The sequence below is a fragment of the Athene cunicularia genome, assembly GCF_003259725.1.
Source record: "Athene cunicularia isolate RWA chromosome 1 unlocalized genomic scaffold, athCun1 chr1_part1, whole genome shotgun sequence".
NCBI lineage: Eukaryota > Metazoa > Chordata > Aves > Strigiformes > Strigidae > Athene > Athene cunicularia.
This window is the reverse complement of record NW_020799091.1, coordinates 98,502,832-98,519,104: the sequence shown is the minus strand read 5'-3', so window position 1 is coordinate 98,519,104 and position 16,273 is coordinate 98,502,832. Positions and strand designations below refer to the sequence as shown.

General features: G+C 34.7%; 1 protein-coding gene across 4 annotated transcripts in view; it reads left to right on the top strand.

Annotated features, from left to right (window-relative positions):
- Positions 1-16,273, top strand: part of ITSN1 (intersectin 1) — a 105,825-nt gene that overhangs the window by 52,566 nt on the left and 36,986 nt on the right. For 3 of the 4 annotated variants that reach the window (XM_026861273.1, XM_026861259.1, XM_026861281.1), the window contains 7 exons: positions 459-580; positions 2,503-2,517; positions 7,239-7,486; positions 9,064-9,223; positions 10,029-10,234; positions 10,929-11,011; positions 13,186-13,352. In XM_026861273.1, the coding sequence (XP_026717074.1) occupies positions 459-580; positions 2,503-2,517; positions 7,239-7,486; positions 9,064-9,223; positions 10,029-10,234; positions 10,929-11,011; positions 13,186-13,352 (1,001 nt within the window). The remainder of the gene's footprint in view (positions 1-458; positions 581-2,502; positions 2,518-7,238; positions 7,487-9,063; positions 9,224-10,028; positions 10,235-10,928; positions 11,012-13,185; positions 13,353-16,273) is intronic. The other variant, XM_026861267.1, reaches the window with a different exon arrangement.

Here is a 16,273-nt window from a genome sequence, read left to right as displayed (position 1 = left end):
TGTACTAGGACTTTTTGAAACATCTTTCTTGGAAGTATAATCAGATTGCAAATGAAGCTGCTACACAAGCAGGCTCTAGATACCTTAGATACATGTAAGAACATCACTTTTTGAGCTGAACCTATGGCTGACCAGATTTAACCTGCAAAAGCATTTGAGAAGTCATATATGTTGCATCATAAGTACGTGATTCTTTCTATGAAAATAGTTATATATATCATAGAAGTTAAAATATAGTATTATTCTACCTGATGTTAGAAGAGAAAATAGTAAGAAAATTGTATTTTTCATAATTCATGTTCATATTTCCCCTTCTGTAAAAGGGGGATAATACACTTCCTGCAGACAGTGTAAGGTTTGTTAATTTTTCTCTCCACTTTCACTTAATTTTTCAAATATTTAAAAATAATGTGTTTTGATTATTTTTTTTCCTTTGTATTTTTTTTTCCTTTGCTCAGAAAAAGCTCCTTTAACCATTTCTGCTCAGGAGGATGTAAAAATAGTGTATTATAGAGCACTGTATCCTTTTGAATCAAGAAGCCATGATGAAATCACTATTCAGCCTGGCGACATAGTCATGGTAAGCAGGGATTGTGATGTTGCTTGAAAAAATGGCTTAAACTTTTGCTATTATGTTTGAATTTATATATGGCAAGATTTTTTACAGACTCAAGAAAAGTATTTCATTGAATTTCAAAATGATGTGATATGATACAGTAACCCTTTAATAATAATGGATAGATTCTTGCAGTTCATTGTAAGTGTAAAGTTTAAACATAATCTATGAGTAGATTGTATCATTTTTAGTATGCTGAGCTATGTGTGTGTTTCAATGTATTTGAGTTTCAAAGGTTCCTATACAGAAGTTATCTCAGTGAGAGGGTTTTTTTTGTCCTCCAGGGAATAAACTTCCAGTTATTTTCTATTGAGAGTGTAGCTATTTTGTATGGAATCAAAAACTGGCTTTCATAAATAAAGTATGTTTATAGTAAGAAATTTACCTTTTTATAAGAATAGTACAAGATTTGAATTTGAAAAATTGCCTTTATTAAGAGAATGTGATGTCCAGTTTAATACGATGTGAAACAGTTACACTAAACTACAAGATGGCTACACTTCTGTCATGATCACATAAACATTAAAATAGTCTTTGTATGGTGGTGATACTTCTTTGGTAATACTGGAAATTTTTATGCAACTCTTGGTGACAGTTTTGGACATAATCTAGTATAATTGTAACTTGGGATTGTTCATATGATAACTTAGTCTTTTTTTTTTTTTTTAATCTACTTAACTTTTGTGAGATACTTTTATATTTATTTTAAAGAGGATATACAGTAGATAAAATGTAATTTTAAAAATGGAAACTTCAAAACTTAAAATTTTGGTTGCAGGTATGTTGGTACAGAATAATTTCCTTTTTTTTTTTAAGTAGATGGTGATATATGGACATATGGTTAGCTTATAACTGTTGTGTTAAACTCTAAAATAATATTCTGCTTTTGTTTCTAATCTCTAAAATTATAGTTCTGTTCGTTACTGCAGTTATTAAATGTGTATATTAATATTAATAAATTACTATCATGATCTTAACATGCATATGTCTATTCATAATGAAAATTCCTAGTGTAACTATTAAATGACACCTTATTCACTGAGAGAAAGTATATTCATTAGATCAAAATAGATTTCAAGAGCTATTGCGTTTTGTCATAGTTCAGTAAGAATGGATTTTGGAAAAACTACACTCTATAGACTCACATAAGTTGTAAGTTGTAATGATAACTATTTTTTAAAACAGATGTATTCTGGGGCGATGAGCTTTCATCTCTCAGCCTTTTTGGTTTGGGGTATTTTTTTTTTTTTAATTGATTCAGCTCTGTCACACTGAAATGATAGTGGCATTAGAATCTGCTTTGGGAAAACAAAAGGTAGATCCTGGATTAGTAGCACTACTGAATGACGCAAGAAGAGTCCCAATGCCATTCTGAATAGCAATGTATATACCGTGTTGTTCTGCATCAAGAAATAGTATTGGTCAGTCAGCTGTTAAATAACAAAGGACACAGGTACATGGGTCATCTTAGGCTATTGCTTTCTTGGAAAATAGATTATAGTTTGGGCATATAGGTGAACTGTTTTTCCTAGTGGAAGAGCAATCACTATTAGGTAGACTTACAGGGAAAATAACGTCTTTGCCAAAAGAGATGATTTTAGGGAACATTTCACACATTTAAAATAGAGACTTTGAGGTAATGTGAGTATGTATGTTACCTTTGGACTTAACTTACAAAAGTAGGTTAACTACTCTCAATTTTCTTTATTTAACTTACTTTTGTCAGTAATTAAACCTGATGACTAATTCTTGTGGGATTTATCTCCTGCTCTGTAGTAATTGCTTAAATTTAAGGGCTACTCTTAGAAAAGTTAATGTAAGAAAGACACTTTTGTGAAATGTGTTATAATTCTGCCTTGCTTTAAATCATTGCTTTCCTGATGGAGGTTAAAAGGGAATGGGTAAGTGTGCTATATGACTGTTAGGAAGTCTATACAAGTTATTCATTTTCATAAATACAGATTTTGTTACCATGTAGTTTACTTGTTTTTTAATTCACCTAGGGTAAAATTAACAAACTATCTCCCGTTGTCAAAAGTAATTTAAGTGCAATGGACCAGAACTTACTTTTGATAATGGGCATTTGGACTCCTAGACTCTTCTCTGTCCTTAACTGTTTGTCATGTCCTGTGGTTCTAAAAGGTTTGAGTCAGTTATGTTTTTTGGAAAATAGTAATTTACAAGCTTACATGTTAAAGTGTGTCTGATTTATGACATAAATGCGACTCTGTAGTTAAGCTGACCTATACAGTTAGGAGTTTACTATGTGCAACAAAGTAAGTATTGCTTAGAATAACTGTGTTCTAACATAGGCATATTAGTGCTTCACCATTTTAAAACTTATAAATGGCCTTGTGTGTGCAGGCTTGTGCAATCATGTGCTGTAATCATACAGTTGTACAGAAGATACCACCTAAACTGTAAGTGCTGTGAGCAAAGAATCCAGCTGAAGTCCAAATCCATTGACTGCGCACATGGGAACCAGGCCAAAATGATGGATGTAAATGAGACTGCAGAATTTATGTCAGAATGACTTGTGGTTTTAATAGATATATAGCTTGTAAACACTGTAATGCACTTTTACACTGTGCATGAATCTTGAGACCAGTCTTGGTGGAAATGAGGGAGAAGGATGAGAGCTTATTCTGGAAGGAAAAGTATTTGCAAATTTGAGGAGAACTTTATTCTTTCTCACTTTCCAGTACATGTTAGTTATCTGTAGCACTAATTACACATCTTGTGTAATGGTTTGGAGAATGTGTGAGATGTGGGCAGTACTTTTTTAATTCTTCCACTTCGGAATTGCGGGATTTTTATATTTCCTTTTAACTTGGATTTCTGCTTTCTCTGCTTCTTACATTTCTATGTACTTTAAATTTCTTTCTCTGTAAGCTAGCTTGTTCATACTCCTAAGTATAACTTAACCAAACTTTGAGAACAGATATCCTGAGTCAAGAAAGCCATGCCTCTTTCAGGACTCTGTCTATTCAAGAAGTTACGTTTCTATTATGTGTTTGAATATATATATATATACACACAGTGTATGGAATTCTTTTCTTTTGGATAGCTCTCTTACAAAGCAAGTCGTGCTGGTGTTTGCTGCTGTTAGGCTTCAGCTTGCAGTAAATGAACGGATTCTGTTGTTGCTGGTAATGTTTTATATAATACAGCTTATTTAAATAAACTTAAGCATAATTCAGTGAAATACAGGTGAATTATTGAATTACTGAAATGTAGTGGTTCTGATAGCAGGAGAACATAAATTAAACAGGAAGTTCATAAGCCTCCATGAAAAGCCTAAACAAATTTGTAATGACAGTTTCACATCAGTTTTGTTAGTTATGGATTGTCAGATTTTGAATGTTCTTTGTATTAGACACAGACAGCCTTGTGTTAGATCCTGTGTAGGCGTAATCAGCATCTGGCTTCTGGCCTGCAGAGCTTACATTCAACATTTATAACAGCAGTTGCAGTAGTCTCAAAATACCTTGATCAAAAGCCTACGAGTAGAATTAAAATGGTCATTTAATGGATAGGTAGTTGAACAAAACAGACAATGGTACTCTGTTTAGGTTTGATCAGATACTTTTTGTGAGAGTATTAAGGTTTGGCTTCATATGTAGAGTGAATATCTACCATAAAACAGGGCTTCTCTTTTCGTGTGCATGCACTGCTGGTGATACACAAGCCAGGTCAAAGTGGAGTGGGCCTACTGTTGCTAGAGAAACAAACTGGACCTATTGCTTTTGCTGCTAAGAGTTGGGTTGCTGTTACTCCTGTCACTTGTGTTCAGTCACTGGAACTAAATAGTTGTAAGCTGTGACTCTAAAATACGGCAGAATAAATAAAAAATAAATAAAAAACCACACACACTGAGATTCACTACTCAAGTGTGTATTTAAAGTCGTGTTTTGGAAAAAAATAATCATGGGGTAGTTTGTTGTAGGGACTTGGGCATGGTGGATGTAAAACTATAAGGAATTTAGAACAAATGAATTTTAAAAGGTTCAAAGGAATTTATTAAAGTTCCAGTATTGTACTACAAGAACAGATACAAATTATATTTTATATGAATAACTGAGAAAACAGATTTTTTTAATTAATTATAGAGTTAAAATTATCCTTCGAAGTGTCTTTTTATGAGTATGCATAGAAAACTTAATTGAATTGAATAAGCATAAATTTGGCTATCCTAATAGGCTGTTTTATGACTTATTTTAACTTAAAACTGTCTTCTAAAGAGACATTAAATTGTTGTTTAAAAACACTTTTTTTTTCTCTGCTTGTAAAAAACATTTCTTTCTGAAAAATCACAGTGGTTTCTGTATGACTGAATCATTTCAAAGGTGCCCTTTTTAGAACATCACCATAACAAATTTTTTGGGGTTTTCATTCCTGATTCTTTTTTGTTAGTGATTCTAGTTGCTACCTGACCAACTGAATTAGAGTAGAAACTGTGACTATTATTACTGTTTAGATTATTCAGTTTGTCATCAGGTGCTGATAATCCATTTCTCCCTGCTTCTTCCAAGAGTCACCCTCTGCTGTGACCTTCCATCACTCATACTGCTGTTTTAACAATCCTATTCAGTGCTGCGGTGAAAATTTTGCTCTACACTGCAGTAAGACCACATGGAACTGGTCAAGCATGTAGTCCATTTATTTCTGGGTTTGCTCTGAGTTAATAGGGACTGAGACAGAAGATGGACCTAACAAAAAAGCAGAAAGAGTGGATTGTTTTGCACCAAGAGAGAGGTGTGGAATACAAATTACAATAGGAGGCAGTCATAGAGTCAACAACTGGCCTTAAGGCAAAGCAGTCTATCAAATTAGTCCAGGGACAGAGGCAGAAGCTTTGCTGCTTGGGTTTCAGTTACTTCTAGGCAAAAGAATGGTCCCACGTTTAGTCTAGAGTGACTAGTTTGCACCATTGACACAAATAATATTTTTTGCCACTGTTTGTTTTTGGGTTTTTTCCTCCAAACAAGCAGCTGATTTGGGTTATATTTTGCTGAAATTGATAGAGTTAATTCATAGGTGTGTTTCTAACTGTAGAAGCATCTAGCTCAAGATACTTCTATATGCTATTTTCATATGTCATATTCTGAAAACTACTTTGGCTGAAAAAGATACTGTTTCTTCCTCCATGGTTCATGAAGCATTCTGTTATCAGCAAATCCCTCACAATGATAATGGATTTTTATGAAATAGTGCCAGATGCTTTACAAGTACGGATTTAAGTATCTCTGCTGTACTGTTATCTGCCACAGTCAACTCTTGAGTTATGCTGTTGTTTGAAACTCTTATGTATTTTGAAATACTGATTGCTACTGGCCTAAACAGATGAGAGAAGTTCTTGACAAAAAACAGCCACTGTGTAGGGTTGGTCATTTGACTTTTCATTACTGGCCTGGTGTTACTGCTGACTTGACCTTTGCTGGGGAATCTGCAGCTACTCACAGCAGATTGCTATACAAAGTAGGTATTATTTACATGTCAAGGGTGCAAACCCTATTCATATGTAAGGGATTGCTTGAAAACTGAGATTCTTTTGACCTATGTAAGAGATTAGATGGCTAGGACACCAAATTTACTAAAATTACTACCTTATTTCTTCTAAAAAGTTTCTGCAACTGACATTGCCTTGGAGGTATTTGGCCACCATATCCATTCACCAGGGGTAACAATGGTGAATTACTTTTCTCCTGTAGTTCTTGCTGAATGTAGTTAGCTGCAGCTCACAAAATTTAAGCTGATCACTTCTGCTGAATTAGCATACTAAGGCAGTAGTCGGTCCAGTAGAGCTTGGAGAACAAATGTGTGAAATGTTTAAGAAAAGTTAACAGGAAAGGGTGTGAGATTTCCAAAATCATAGCTTAACATGATTAATAAGAATCAATAAGTAGGAATTAAATAATCTGCAAGAATAGCCCTGTTTCATCCTGTCCTTTATGTCTTGGCAAAGATATCAGAGTGAGGGGAAAGAACAGAGGCCTGTAAATTTATGTATGAAAACTTACCATGGAATTGTTTTGTACAGATACATTAGCAAACCTGTGGACTTGTTTTGAATTATTCAGTGGGTGTTTTTAATATGCTGTGGGGTTTTTGTTGTATTTTCTGCAAGAGAAAAATCTAGGCAAACTTCTTAAAAACTGCGTTTTGTGTTAGTTAGACTAGAAATATCAGTATTTAAGGGATTTCTCTAGAACTCGCTTCTCTAGAGTCTGCTGTACTATGACAGACTTAAAACCAACTGTTTCAAAACCCATGCTTGGCTTATGCATTAGGACTGAAATAAAAGTTTTTTACCTCATTACCAAGAAATCCTTCTGAGTTTGGCTTGGGGGAAAAAAAGAAAATAAAGAAGGAATTGCAATGCAGTATTGCATTCAAAATGTTCCCTTATCTATTAATATGCTACTGAAGCTGTCAACATAATCCTCCAAAGAAAAATTAAGTCACTAAAAAATTCTGCCTAGGTGGAACTTGTATTTGTAATAAAGGTGTTATGTCTTTGCAACTAGAGAAAGTTAATTACTTTGGATGAGATGGGTTGTTTTAAGTAACAATTTCATTTGTATGTTATGTTTCTTACCTTTCTAACTTAATGCATCTACAGGTGGATGAAAGCCAGACTGGAGAACCAGGGTGGCTTGGTGGAGAATTGAAGGGGAAAACTGGATGGTTCCCTGCAAACTATGCAGAGAAAATACCTGAAAATGAAGTTCCAGCTTCTGTAAAGCCAGCAGTTGTTGAGGCAGCTGCTACACCTAAAGTTTCTGTGCATGAAACCACTACATCAGTAGGAACTCCTGCTTCTACAGAGTCTACAACAACTGCCAATAACTGGGCAGACTTCAGTTCAACGTATGTTTGGGTAGTGATTATCACCTTAAATGTGGTGCAGTTCTTTTTTAATCAATTTGACTGTGGTGGCAGTTAAAACAGAATATTGAGATTGTAAAATAAAAATAGGTTGTTTGAAGCAAAATACTTTTTCTGTAGTAAACAGTTAAATAGCAGCCTTGTGGAACTTGAGCCACGCTCCCATCATTTCTGCCTGAGCAATGCAGGACACATCCCAAATAGGAGACATTCTTCAGTGAGGATGGTGACATGGTAGAAATCCCACAGTGTTCACCTTCCTTCTCTTAATTTAATTGACACCACAAAAATATGATAATGACAGTGTTAACATGAAAAGATGATTTATTAATTAATTATCACAACATTAATAAGACTGACACAAGTAGAACATGCGCCCTTCCCTCATTGTCTTTTTAACTCGACTTAATGCTCTGTGCAATATTATCAATGCTATGTAAATGCTGTTGGGTAGGTAATTGTCTTATCTTTTGATCATGTAATACATATTTATAAATAAAACTATAAATAGTGCAATATTACAGTACATAATATGTTCTATTTCAAAATTTTCATCAAAAGGGTCACAGTAGCTTTTCTAGTTATTTAAACTTTTTCTGTATTACTACAGTCATTTTTCTGAGGGGGGAGGGTAAGATTAAATCTTGAACTTCCTGGAGATGTCTGGCACATACTGGATTTTACTGTTTTGAATAAATCATACTTTTGACAAAACTGTTTCTAGCCTAGGTGGATAATGCATGCTTTCATGCTTTTGATAAAAATTCAGTTTCAATACAAAGTGAATCCCAGAGCATTTATACTAATAATACTGTCCTTGACATAGGATTAGTGATGGTTGTTACATTTAGGTGGACAATAATTGTTTACTCCCACTAATAGCACAAGCAACAGGCAAAGGAAACTCAGGTTTAAGATAGATGCTTTGTTTACACTCCGGGAGTTCAGGGGATTTTTTTTCATTTGAGTGAGTGTTTGGAAGCAGAGATGTGGATTATGAGATGTAATAGACATTTTAAAGGGCAAGAGATAACATAAAAAGGATAAGAGGTTGCATAAAATTATAAAAGAGTTGAAAGAATCAGGAGGAAATAATTTTAAGCAGCAGAAAAAAAGGATTTGAATGAGAAGCAGCAAAATGATGTATAAGGGAAGGGGATGTGAGAGGTTAGTGATGTGAAGGTGTGAAGATTTCAAACTAGTTTTGAAGAGAATTATGTGGGGTGGTTTTTCTTTCAAGTTGCCTCTTTCCACTGTGTGTAATATAGACTGCACTACTTGAACTTCTGTTATGTTGGGCACAGCTAAGAAATTAAACTAAATTGCAGGAACAGCTGGCATTAAGTATCAAAGACAAGCAACTGTATTTTTAAGATAAATTTATTGTTAACCTATGTTTGATTGTACTACGTCCACCTGAGAGTTGTTATGCTTATGGAATATTCAATTAAGAGAAATTAACCTGGAATGTAGAAATTTTTTTTTCTGCTCAATCTTCCTGCATGAGTGTTTTTATTCAGTTGAAAACAGTAGGAATTAGATTACTCTCTTCTTTTCAGATGGCCAACAAACACTAGTGAGAAACCAGAGACTGATAACTGGGATGCCTGGGCAGCTCAGCCTTCCTTGACTGTTCCCAGTGCAGGGCAGCTGCGGCAGCGATCAGCCTTCACTCCTGCCACTGTTACAGGATCTTCTCCCTCTCCTGTCTTGGGTCAGGTGAGCATCTGTATTAACTAAAACCATTCTGACCCAGCACAAATATTTGGAAAGCAAAGCATGAACATTAACCATTCATTAAAACAGTCCTCTGGGATAGGTAAAGCTATTGAACAGGTAGTGCATGTCCAATTGTAAAAGCCATGGCAGAATTTAACATGAAGCCATTTCTGTTCTACTATACTGTACTGGCTTTTTTAGACTTTGGTGGTCTATGGGTCACTTCCTTGGGGTTTTCCTGAATCACATGACAATAACCTTCACTCCAAAGTGGATTATGTAGTTAAGTGGAATAGCGATGGCAAAGCTTCAGATTAGATGAATTCCATCCATCTGTTAAGGCATTTCCTTTTCCTCAACTGAACAACATACTGTTCTTATAATCTAATGTGTTCTGAAAAATGCCTAAATATCTTAGGATTTTAGAGAAAAAAAAAAAAAAAGTTGGAATGTACAATGAATAACTTAAAGTTTATGGAAAAATAATGCTTTGCTGTAAGTCCTGCCAAAATAACTTCATAAATGTTTATTATATGTATATCGTAATTGTAAAACTTTATTTAACTTGTTAAGCAAAACCTTCCAGTGTACTGATTATGAATTAACAGATAGAAATGTAGGAGGACTGTAAACATTTCTGGTGCTACTTTCTAAGCTTAACTGACTTAGATTGCTTTATACAGTGGAGGGAGGGTCTGTATTTTATTGCTATGTAAGTAGCATAACAATATAGTTCCTTAAGCAGGTTTCTTTATGAAAGGTGGTACATGACTGACTTCTCTCCTTTTTTTTAAAATTGCATTAGGGTGAGAAAGTGGAGGGGCTTCAAGCACAAGCTTTGTATCCTTGGAGAGCAAAAAAAGACAACCACCTTAATTTCAACAAAAATGATATCATCACGGTTTTGGAGCAGCAAGATATGTGGTGGTTTGGAGAGGTTCAAGGACAGAAGGGGTGGTTTCCTAAATCATATGTGAAGCTTATTTCAGGCCCCATTAGGAAGTCAACGAGGTATTTTATTTGCTTTTACTGCACTTCACTTCTGTACTGTATTAGTTAAATAAATGTGAAGAGTTGCACAATTGACTTTTTAAAATTTAGAATCTACTCTGTAAATATATTTATATGACTCTCTTCTGAAGGGTTTTGACTTCCAACCCTGGAAATTCGTGTGAGGAATTAGAAAACTGATCTCAGTTCTCCTTGGGTCATGCATCACCAACAAAAGATCTGAAGCTTAATGAGTGTCTTAATTTTATGTGACTTTGTGACTAAATAATTAGTGTATTGGATTTTATGAATTACAGCTATGCTAGTCATAGCTTATCTTTGCCCCAAATGATAAGGTATACTTCAAAACTTAATCACTTATCATTACTCTTGGAGGATGAAACAATCAAAATCTGGTTCTGTGTAATGTGAAGGCAACATTAATGTTAGTAATACAAATTAGAACAATTTTAGATTTTTATTTTTTTCTGAGGGAGAAGAGGAAGTGCAGGAACTTGTGTATTTAAGGCAGTTACCTAAATGTAACCACGACTGGCCATTGTACTTAAAAGCTTTAATTTGCACATTTACTGTCTCTTCTTTTAAAACCTAGGGAATTGCTTATGGATGCATATGCATTTTTCCATTTCTAAATATAATAACAATTTTTCTGAAGATATTTAATTTCTTAAATAACCATTATTTTCTTCTAAAGCATGGATTCTGGTTCCTCAGAAAGTCCTGCTAGTCTGAAAAGAGTAGCATCACCAGCAACAAAAGCAACTATGTCAGGTGAAGGTAAGCATTTAAAACCAAATGGTATTAATAGTATTTTACTATGTAATTAAATAGAATAAGTCTACTTATTACTAGAAATAAGCTTAGAATCAGATCTTAGTATTTTTTAAGATCAGGCCTGTTAAAATTGAAGTGCAAATCGATTTGCCTCTAGAATGATTTAAAATTATTATAGTGAGGAATTATGTATGTGGTGTATATAGAAGAAATAATTCCACATGCCATTAAAATATCTTCTGTAGTTTGTACTGTTTCTTGTGTGAATATTTTGGTAACAATTCTTGATCTGAAAGGGGTTTTTGCAGAGGTCCAAATAAGCACATCTGTACCTGTACTTCCTGATATCAGAAATTATTAATAAATGTCTTAATTTCACCAAAAGCTCATTTCCATTGTTTCATTAAAACTCTTAATTAAAGAAATTATAATCAGTTATAGAAGGTTGTCATCCTTATGGTCAAGGCTACCCTTAATTTTTAAAGATGGAGCCTGGGGCACAGACAGATAATTGTCAGGCCTCTGAAGGCATTTAAAAGGCTTGCATTCCTGGCTCAACTGGAGGCTAATGTCTCCATACCAGCTTGTGAACAAACTGTAGGGACTCTTAATCCACTTCAGTGCAGAGTCAGCTGGGTTAATTAAAGTCACAGTCAGAGTAAATCAACAAATCTAAATATAGGTTACAAATGAACATGTGTATATAATCTCTACAGCACACCTTAAGTTTTTTAACTACAATTCCACACAGAATTTTAAGTGAAAGAGTCTCTGGTTACTGATTTATTTAATTTGCCACTGGTATGAGCACTACAGAAATTAAAAAGAGAGAATGGTAAAGATCCATGTAACAAGGAAAGTGAGATAATCAGTTGACTATTTCAAAATACAGCTAGTCTTGATCACTATATATTTGAGGAAAAGCAATTGTAGAAATGCTGTCTGTTTTGTAAAGTATGGGATATCTCAGGTTAAATGTTTATATTAAAAAGGAACACAACTTTTTAATAAAACATTTCTAAAAAAAAGCTGTATTCTTAAGAAAGAATAAAGCATGGATTTAGCATCTTCTATTACATTTAATGGATTTAAGAAAAATTGCATGTGTAGCATATATTAAGATTCTTAATGTGTGTGTTCATGTGTATGTGCATGCAAACAGATATGTGTGTTCAGCTGTAGTTGTTAGACAAACCATGTCTTAGCTTTTATTAAGGATAGTAACTGGGGTTTGAGATCTTGCTGAACTTCCCTGAGGTAAGCTTTTTGGTCAGATTTAGTGTTCAAGCAACTAAAACAGTTGTCAGCTACAGTGAAATTCTTGAATATTTTTGTTAAATATACTTGAAAGTCTTCTGAAATGTTGTGAACTGCTCTTAGGTCCAGAGCTGGTCCTAGAAGCAGAGGATAGAATCATCAGAAATCTGTTTTGTGCCCATATAAAGTGTGATAATGCTCAGTTAAATAAGAATATATCAAGTAGTATAGAAAATGTTACTGAACTGTTTGAAGTTGTTCTTTGTAATGATTTATGTAAAAATTTTTCATGTAGTTCTGTGGTTGAATTATGCATTGCATTTCTCAATGTCAGCCTGCTTTAGTGTTTTTGCACTTGAATACCAAGTAGTCGACTGTGTTTTAACAAAACAGAACACATTCATGCTTTGTCTTAACATTTTCCAGCCATCTGTTGCTTAAGATGCAACAAGATGTGTGCCCTTCATGCAAAGCTTCAAGTAATGAAAGAATTCATTGAATTAATTGTATACTAGAGCCAAACAGCATATGTAAAATGAAGACTGTATCTACAGATACTTGGATACTGAGACTTTCCATCACCAAGACTGAAATTCTAGTCACCATCACAAACCAGAAACCATTAAGAAACATGTTTTCAGAGTCGTTTCTGATATAAATTAATAATTTATGTACATTTTAATTATACTAGCAAATTATTTTACAAAAAAATCCCACAGAAGCAGCCTTTCGATTGTATATAGTTCTGATAGATATAATTTTATGCAGCAAATATTAAGGTTTCTATGAATAGTAATTAAGAAATTTGTATTCTATCTAGCCCGTGGGTAGACTACATTATATTAGTTAGGTTTTGAAAATGATAATTGAGCAGTTTATGAAGTGTTTTCCCATGTTCTGTATTTATTTCCCTCTTACAGAGTATATTGCTATGTATACTTATGAGAGTTCTGAACAAGGAGACCTAACGTTTCAACAAGGTGATATGATTCTTGTGACAAAGAAAGATGGCGACTGGTGGACAGGAACACTGGGTGATAAATCGGGAGTTTTCCCATCTAATTATGTGAGACTCAAAGATTCTGAGGTAGAGACATATCGAAATGTTATAAAATTGAGCTGGGGGAAGTATGTTTTATTTCATGTTGCAGTGATAGTCGCAAGTCAGTGGATCATAAGGGAAGAAGAAATATTTTGCAATTTTACTGAATGTGAGATTGGAAAGGGAAAACAATAATAACTACATTTTGCAGCATAATGTCATAAATAACTTTGTAGATCATATAATAAAATGAAACGCATATGTTAATAGTTAACATGATAGTTTTGTAGAGACAAATCAGAATAGCTGTGACTACTTTGTTCTCCAGGTAAGTTTTTAAAGACTGAGTTGTGTTTATTGCCATTATTTAAAAAAAAAACCCAAACAAACCCAAAACCGAAACAGTAATATTTCAGTCTGTTATTTTTTTTCCCCCTATTCTTGTTTTCTTGCAGTCAGGAGGCACAAATTTCATAGAAAGCCCTTTGCTAACTACTATATTTATTTGAAAGCACTTGATTGAATAATAGAGATTCTGTTTCATCTGATTTTTATCCTGAAATAATCTATAGAACATGTCCGTATTCATTTTTTTTTCTTTCTTTTTAGGCATTTTAAAGAAAGATGTTTTCTCATTTATATGCCTCATCTCTTTGAGAGGATAATTCATCTACTAGTAGGAGTTAGCTTAGAGTCATAGTTAATACAATACTAATATCTTGATGATAAGGAGTTCTTGTTTATGACTCGAAGAATAATAGGGATGTTAGAAGTAAATCAAAAAGTAAAAATTATTGGATTTTTAGAATTCTAGGTGGTAAGGCTTTTTCCACAAGTCTTGAATTCTCTGTGTATGTGACACAACTCAATGAAACACTGTGTCTGCAGTGTAGAGCTTGAGCAAAGTCACTCCTTAAAATTAGTTGTTGGTGGAAAAGCCAAAGAATAAAACTTGCAGTGAAATATGTAGCTGTAGAAAGCCTCTATATAATAAATTTCTAGGCAGAGAAATTTCAGTAACATCCTCTGAGACAGGATTAAAAAAAGCCTGCGGTTAATGGTATTTTGTATTGCAGTCCTTAGGAGAAATAGTAGTTTGATATTGCTTTCACAAACATTTTAGAAACTTTCCTCATCTATATTTTGTATCATGTAACAATTTTCTTCAATCCCTAGCACTACTAGTTTGAGAACTAATCAGTCTTATACTGGAGAAGTCCTGTCCCAGTTTGATTAGTTGTTCACCTGTGTTGAGGTACACTTTTTTTCTGTGCATATTAAGACTGTAGTTTCATAGAATAGAATCAGAATCATTTAGGTTGGGAAAGATCTTTAAGATTGAGTCTGACTGTTAAGCAGTACCAAGTCCACCACTAAACCATGTCCCTAAGCGCCACACCTACATGTCTTCTAAATACCTCCAGGGATAGTGATTCCACCACTTTCCTGGGCAGCCTGTTCCAGTGCTTGACAACCTTTTGGTGAAGAAATTTTTCCTAATATCCAATCTAAACCGTCCCTGGTGCAACTTGAGGCCATTTCTTCTTGTCCTTATCACCTTGCTACTTGGGAAAAGAGACCAACACCCACCTTGCCACAACTTCCTTTCAGGTAGTTGTAGAGAGCAATATGGTCTCCCCTGAGCCTCCTTTTCTTCAGACTAAACCCTCAGCTGCTCCTCATAAGACTCTAGTCTTGTTCTCTAGTTGTTCTTCAGATATGCTTCAGCACCTTAATGCCTTTCTAGTAATGAGGGGCCCAAAACTGAACGCAGTATTCAAGGTGCAGCCTCACCAGTGCCAAGTGCAAGGGGACAATCATTTCCCTAGTCCTGCTGGTCACAGTATTTCTGATACAAAATGATCATATGTAACCCATTCTAAATGAGCCCAGGTATGGTCCTACCTACCACACTTTTGTTGTCACTGTCTTTCATCTGATCTGTTAATAAGCCAGTTTAGGACACTAAGCAGAACAGAAAATTTCTAGCAGTAGTAGTACATACTTCTAAGATGGTACTCTGGAATAAGCTCAGCAAGGGTTAGAAAAATGTCAGTACCAGCATTAGTACGGGAGGAGAGTAGTAAAGGAGGCAAGATTGCCTCATCAGCAGCTTAGATTAGTTGAGCTGGTTTTGAACTGCATTCTTAGTTGTTTTTTGTGTTAAATACTTCATTTTAGAAGTAAAACATAGTACATTTTGGATATGCCTATGCACATTCCTACCTTTCACTTCTGTCAAATCTAGTGACTATGGAGCAGCAGATAAAGTTAAATCAGATTGCAGACTTGAAGAGGAGTGCTTAATGGTTCAGTTAGTGGAAGCATTGTAGCTGTAGCACTGTGGAGCCCATCACAGCAGGCTATCTTGTCTTTCTGACAATTAGTGTAAATTTTGTACAGTAGTAGTGTTAAGCAAGGTGTAGGTTTACCCTGACAACAGAGCTCAGTGAGAGTGCAGACAAGAAATTCTGAACTCTTTCTCCCTGAGTCTAGCAGATTGATTCTCTTCTGAGTGGTGCAACATCCCTTCAATTGTGGCAACGGAGGTGTTTGTGGGTCTGTATCAGGGAACTTACCTGGTTAAGAAAAGCACTCCCTTCTGCTGTCCAGGATGTGGATTGTAGTTCAGCCCTGCTGAATAATCCTTTGCATACATCAAAAAGATGGTGGCTTGCCCCACAGAGGTGGAGGAACAAGTGTACAGATGGCTGTCTAACCTGTGGAATATCTTGTGATCATGAAACTGTGCCCTAAGTCTCTTTATACTACCTGTAAGTTCCTGTTATAGTTGATGAGTGGGAACTTGAACTGTCAGCCTCCTAAAACCTTGTGAGGCCTGTTTAATAGGTAGGTAGTAAGAGTTGCTAATTAGTTACTTAATCTCAACTACATTCTTGTTAGTTGATGTTAAGTTTCCTTTGAACTTTTGTGGAGGAACACTTTTTGTTTTCCCTTAAAATTTT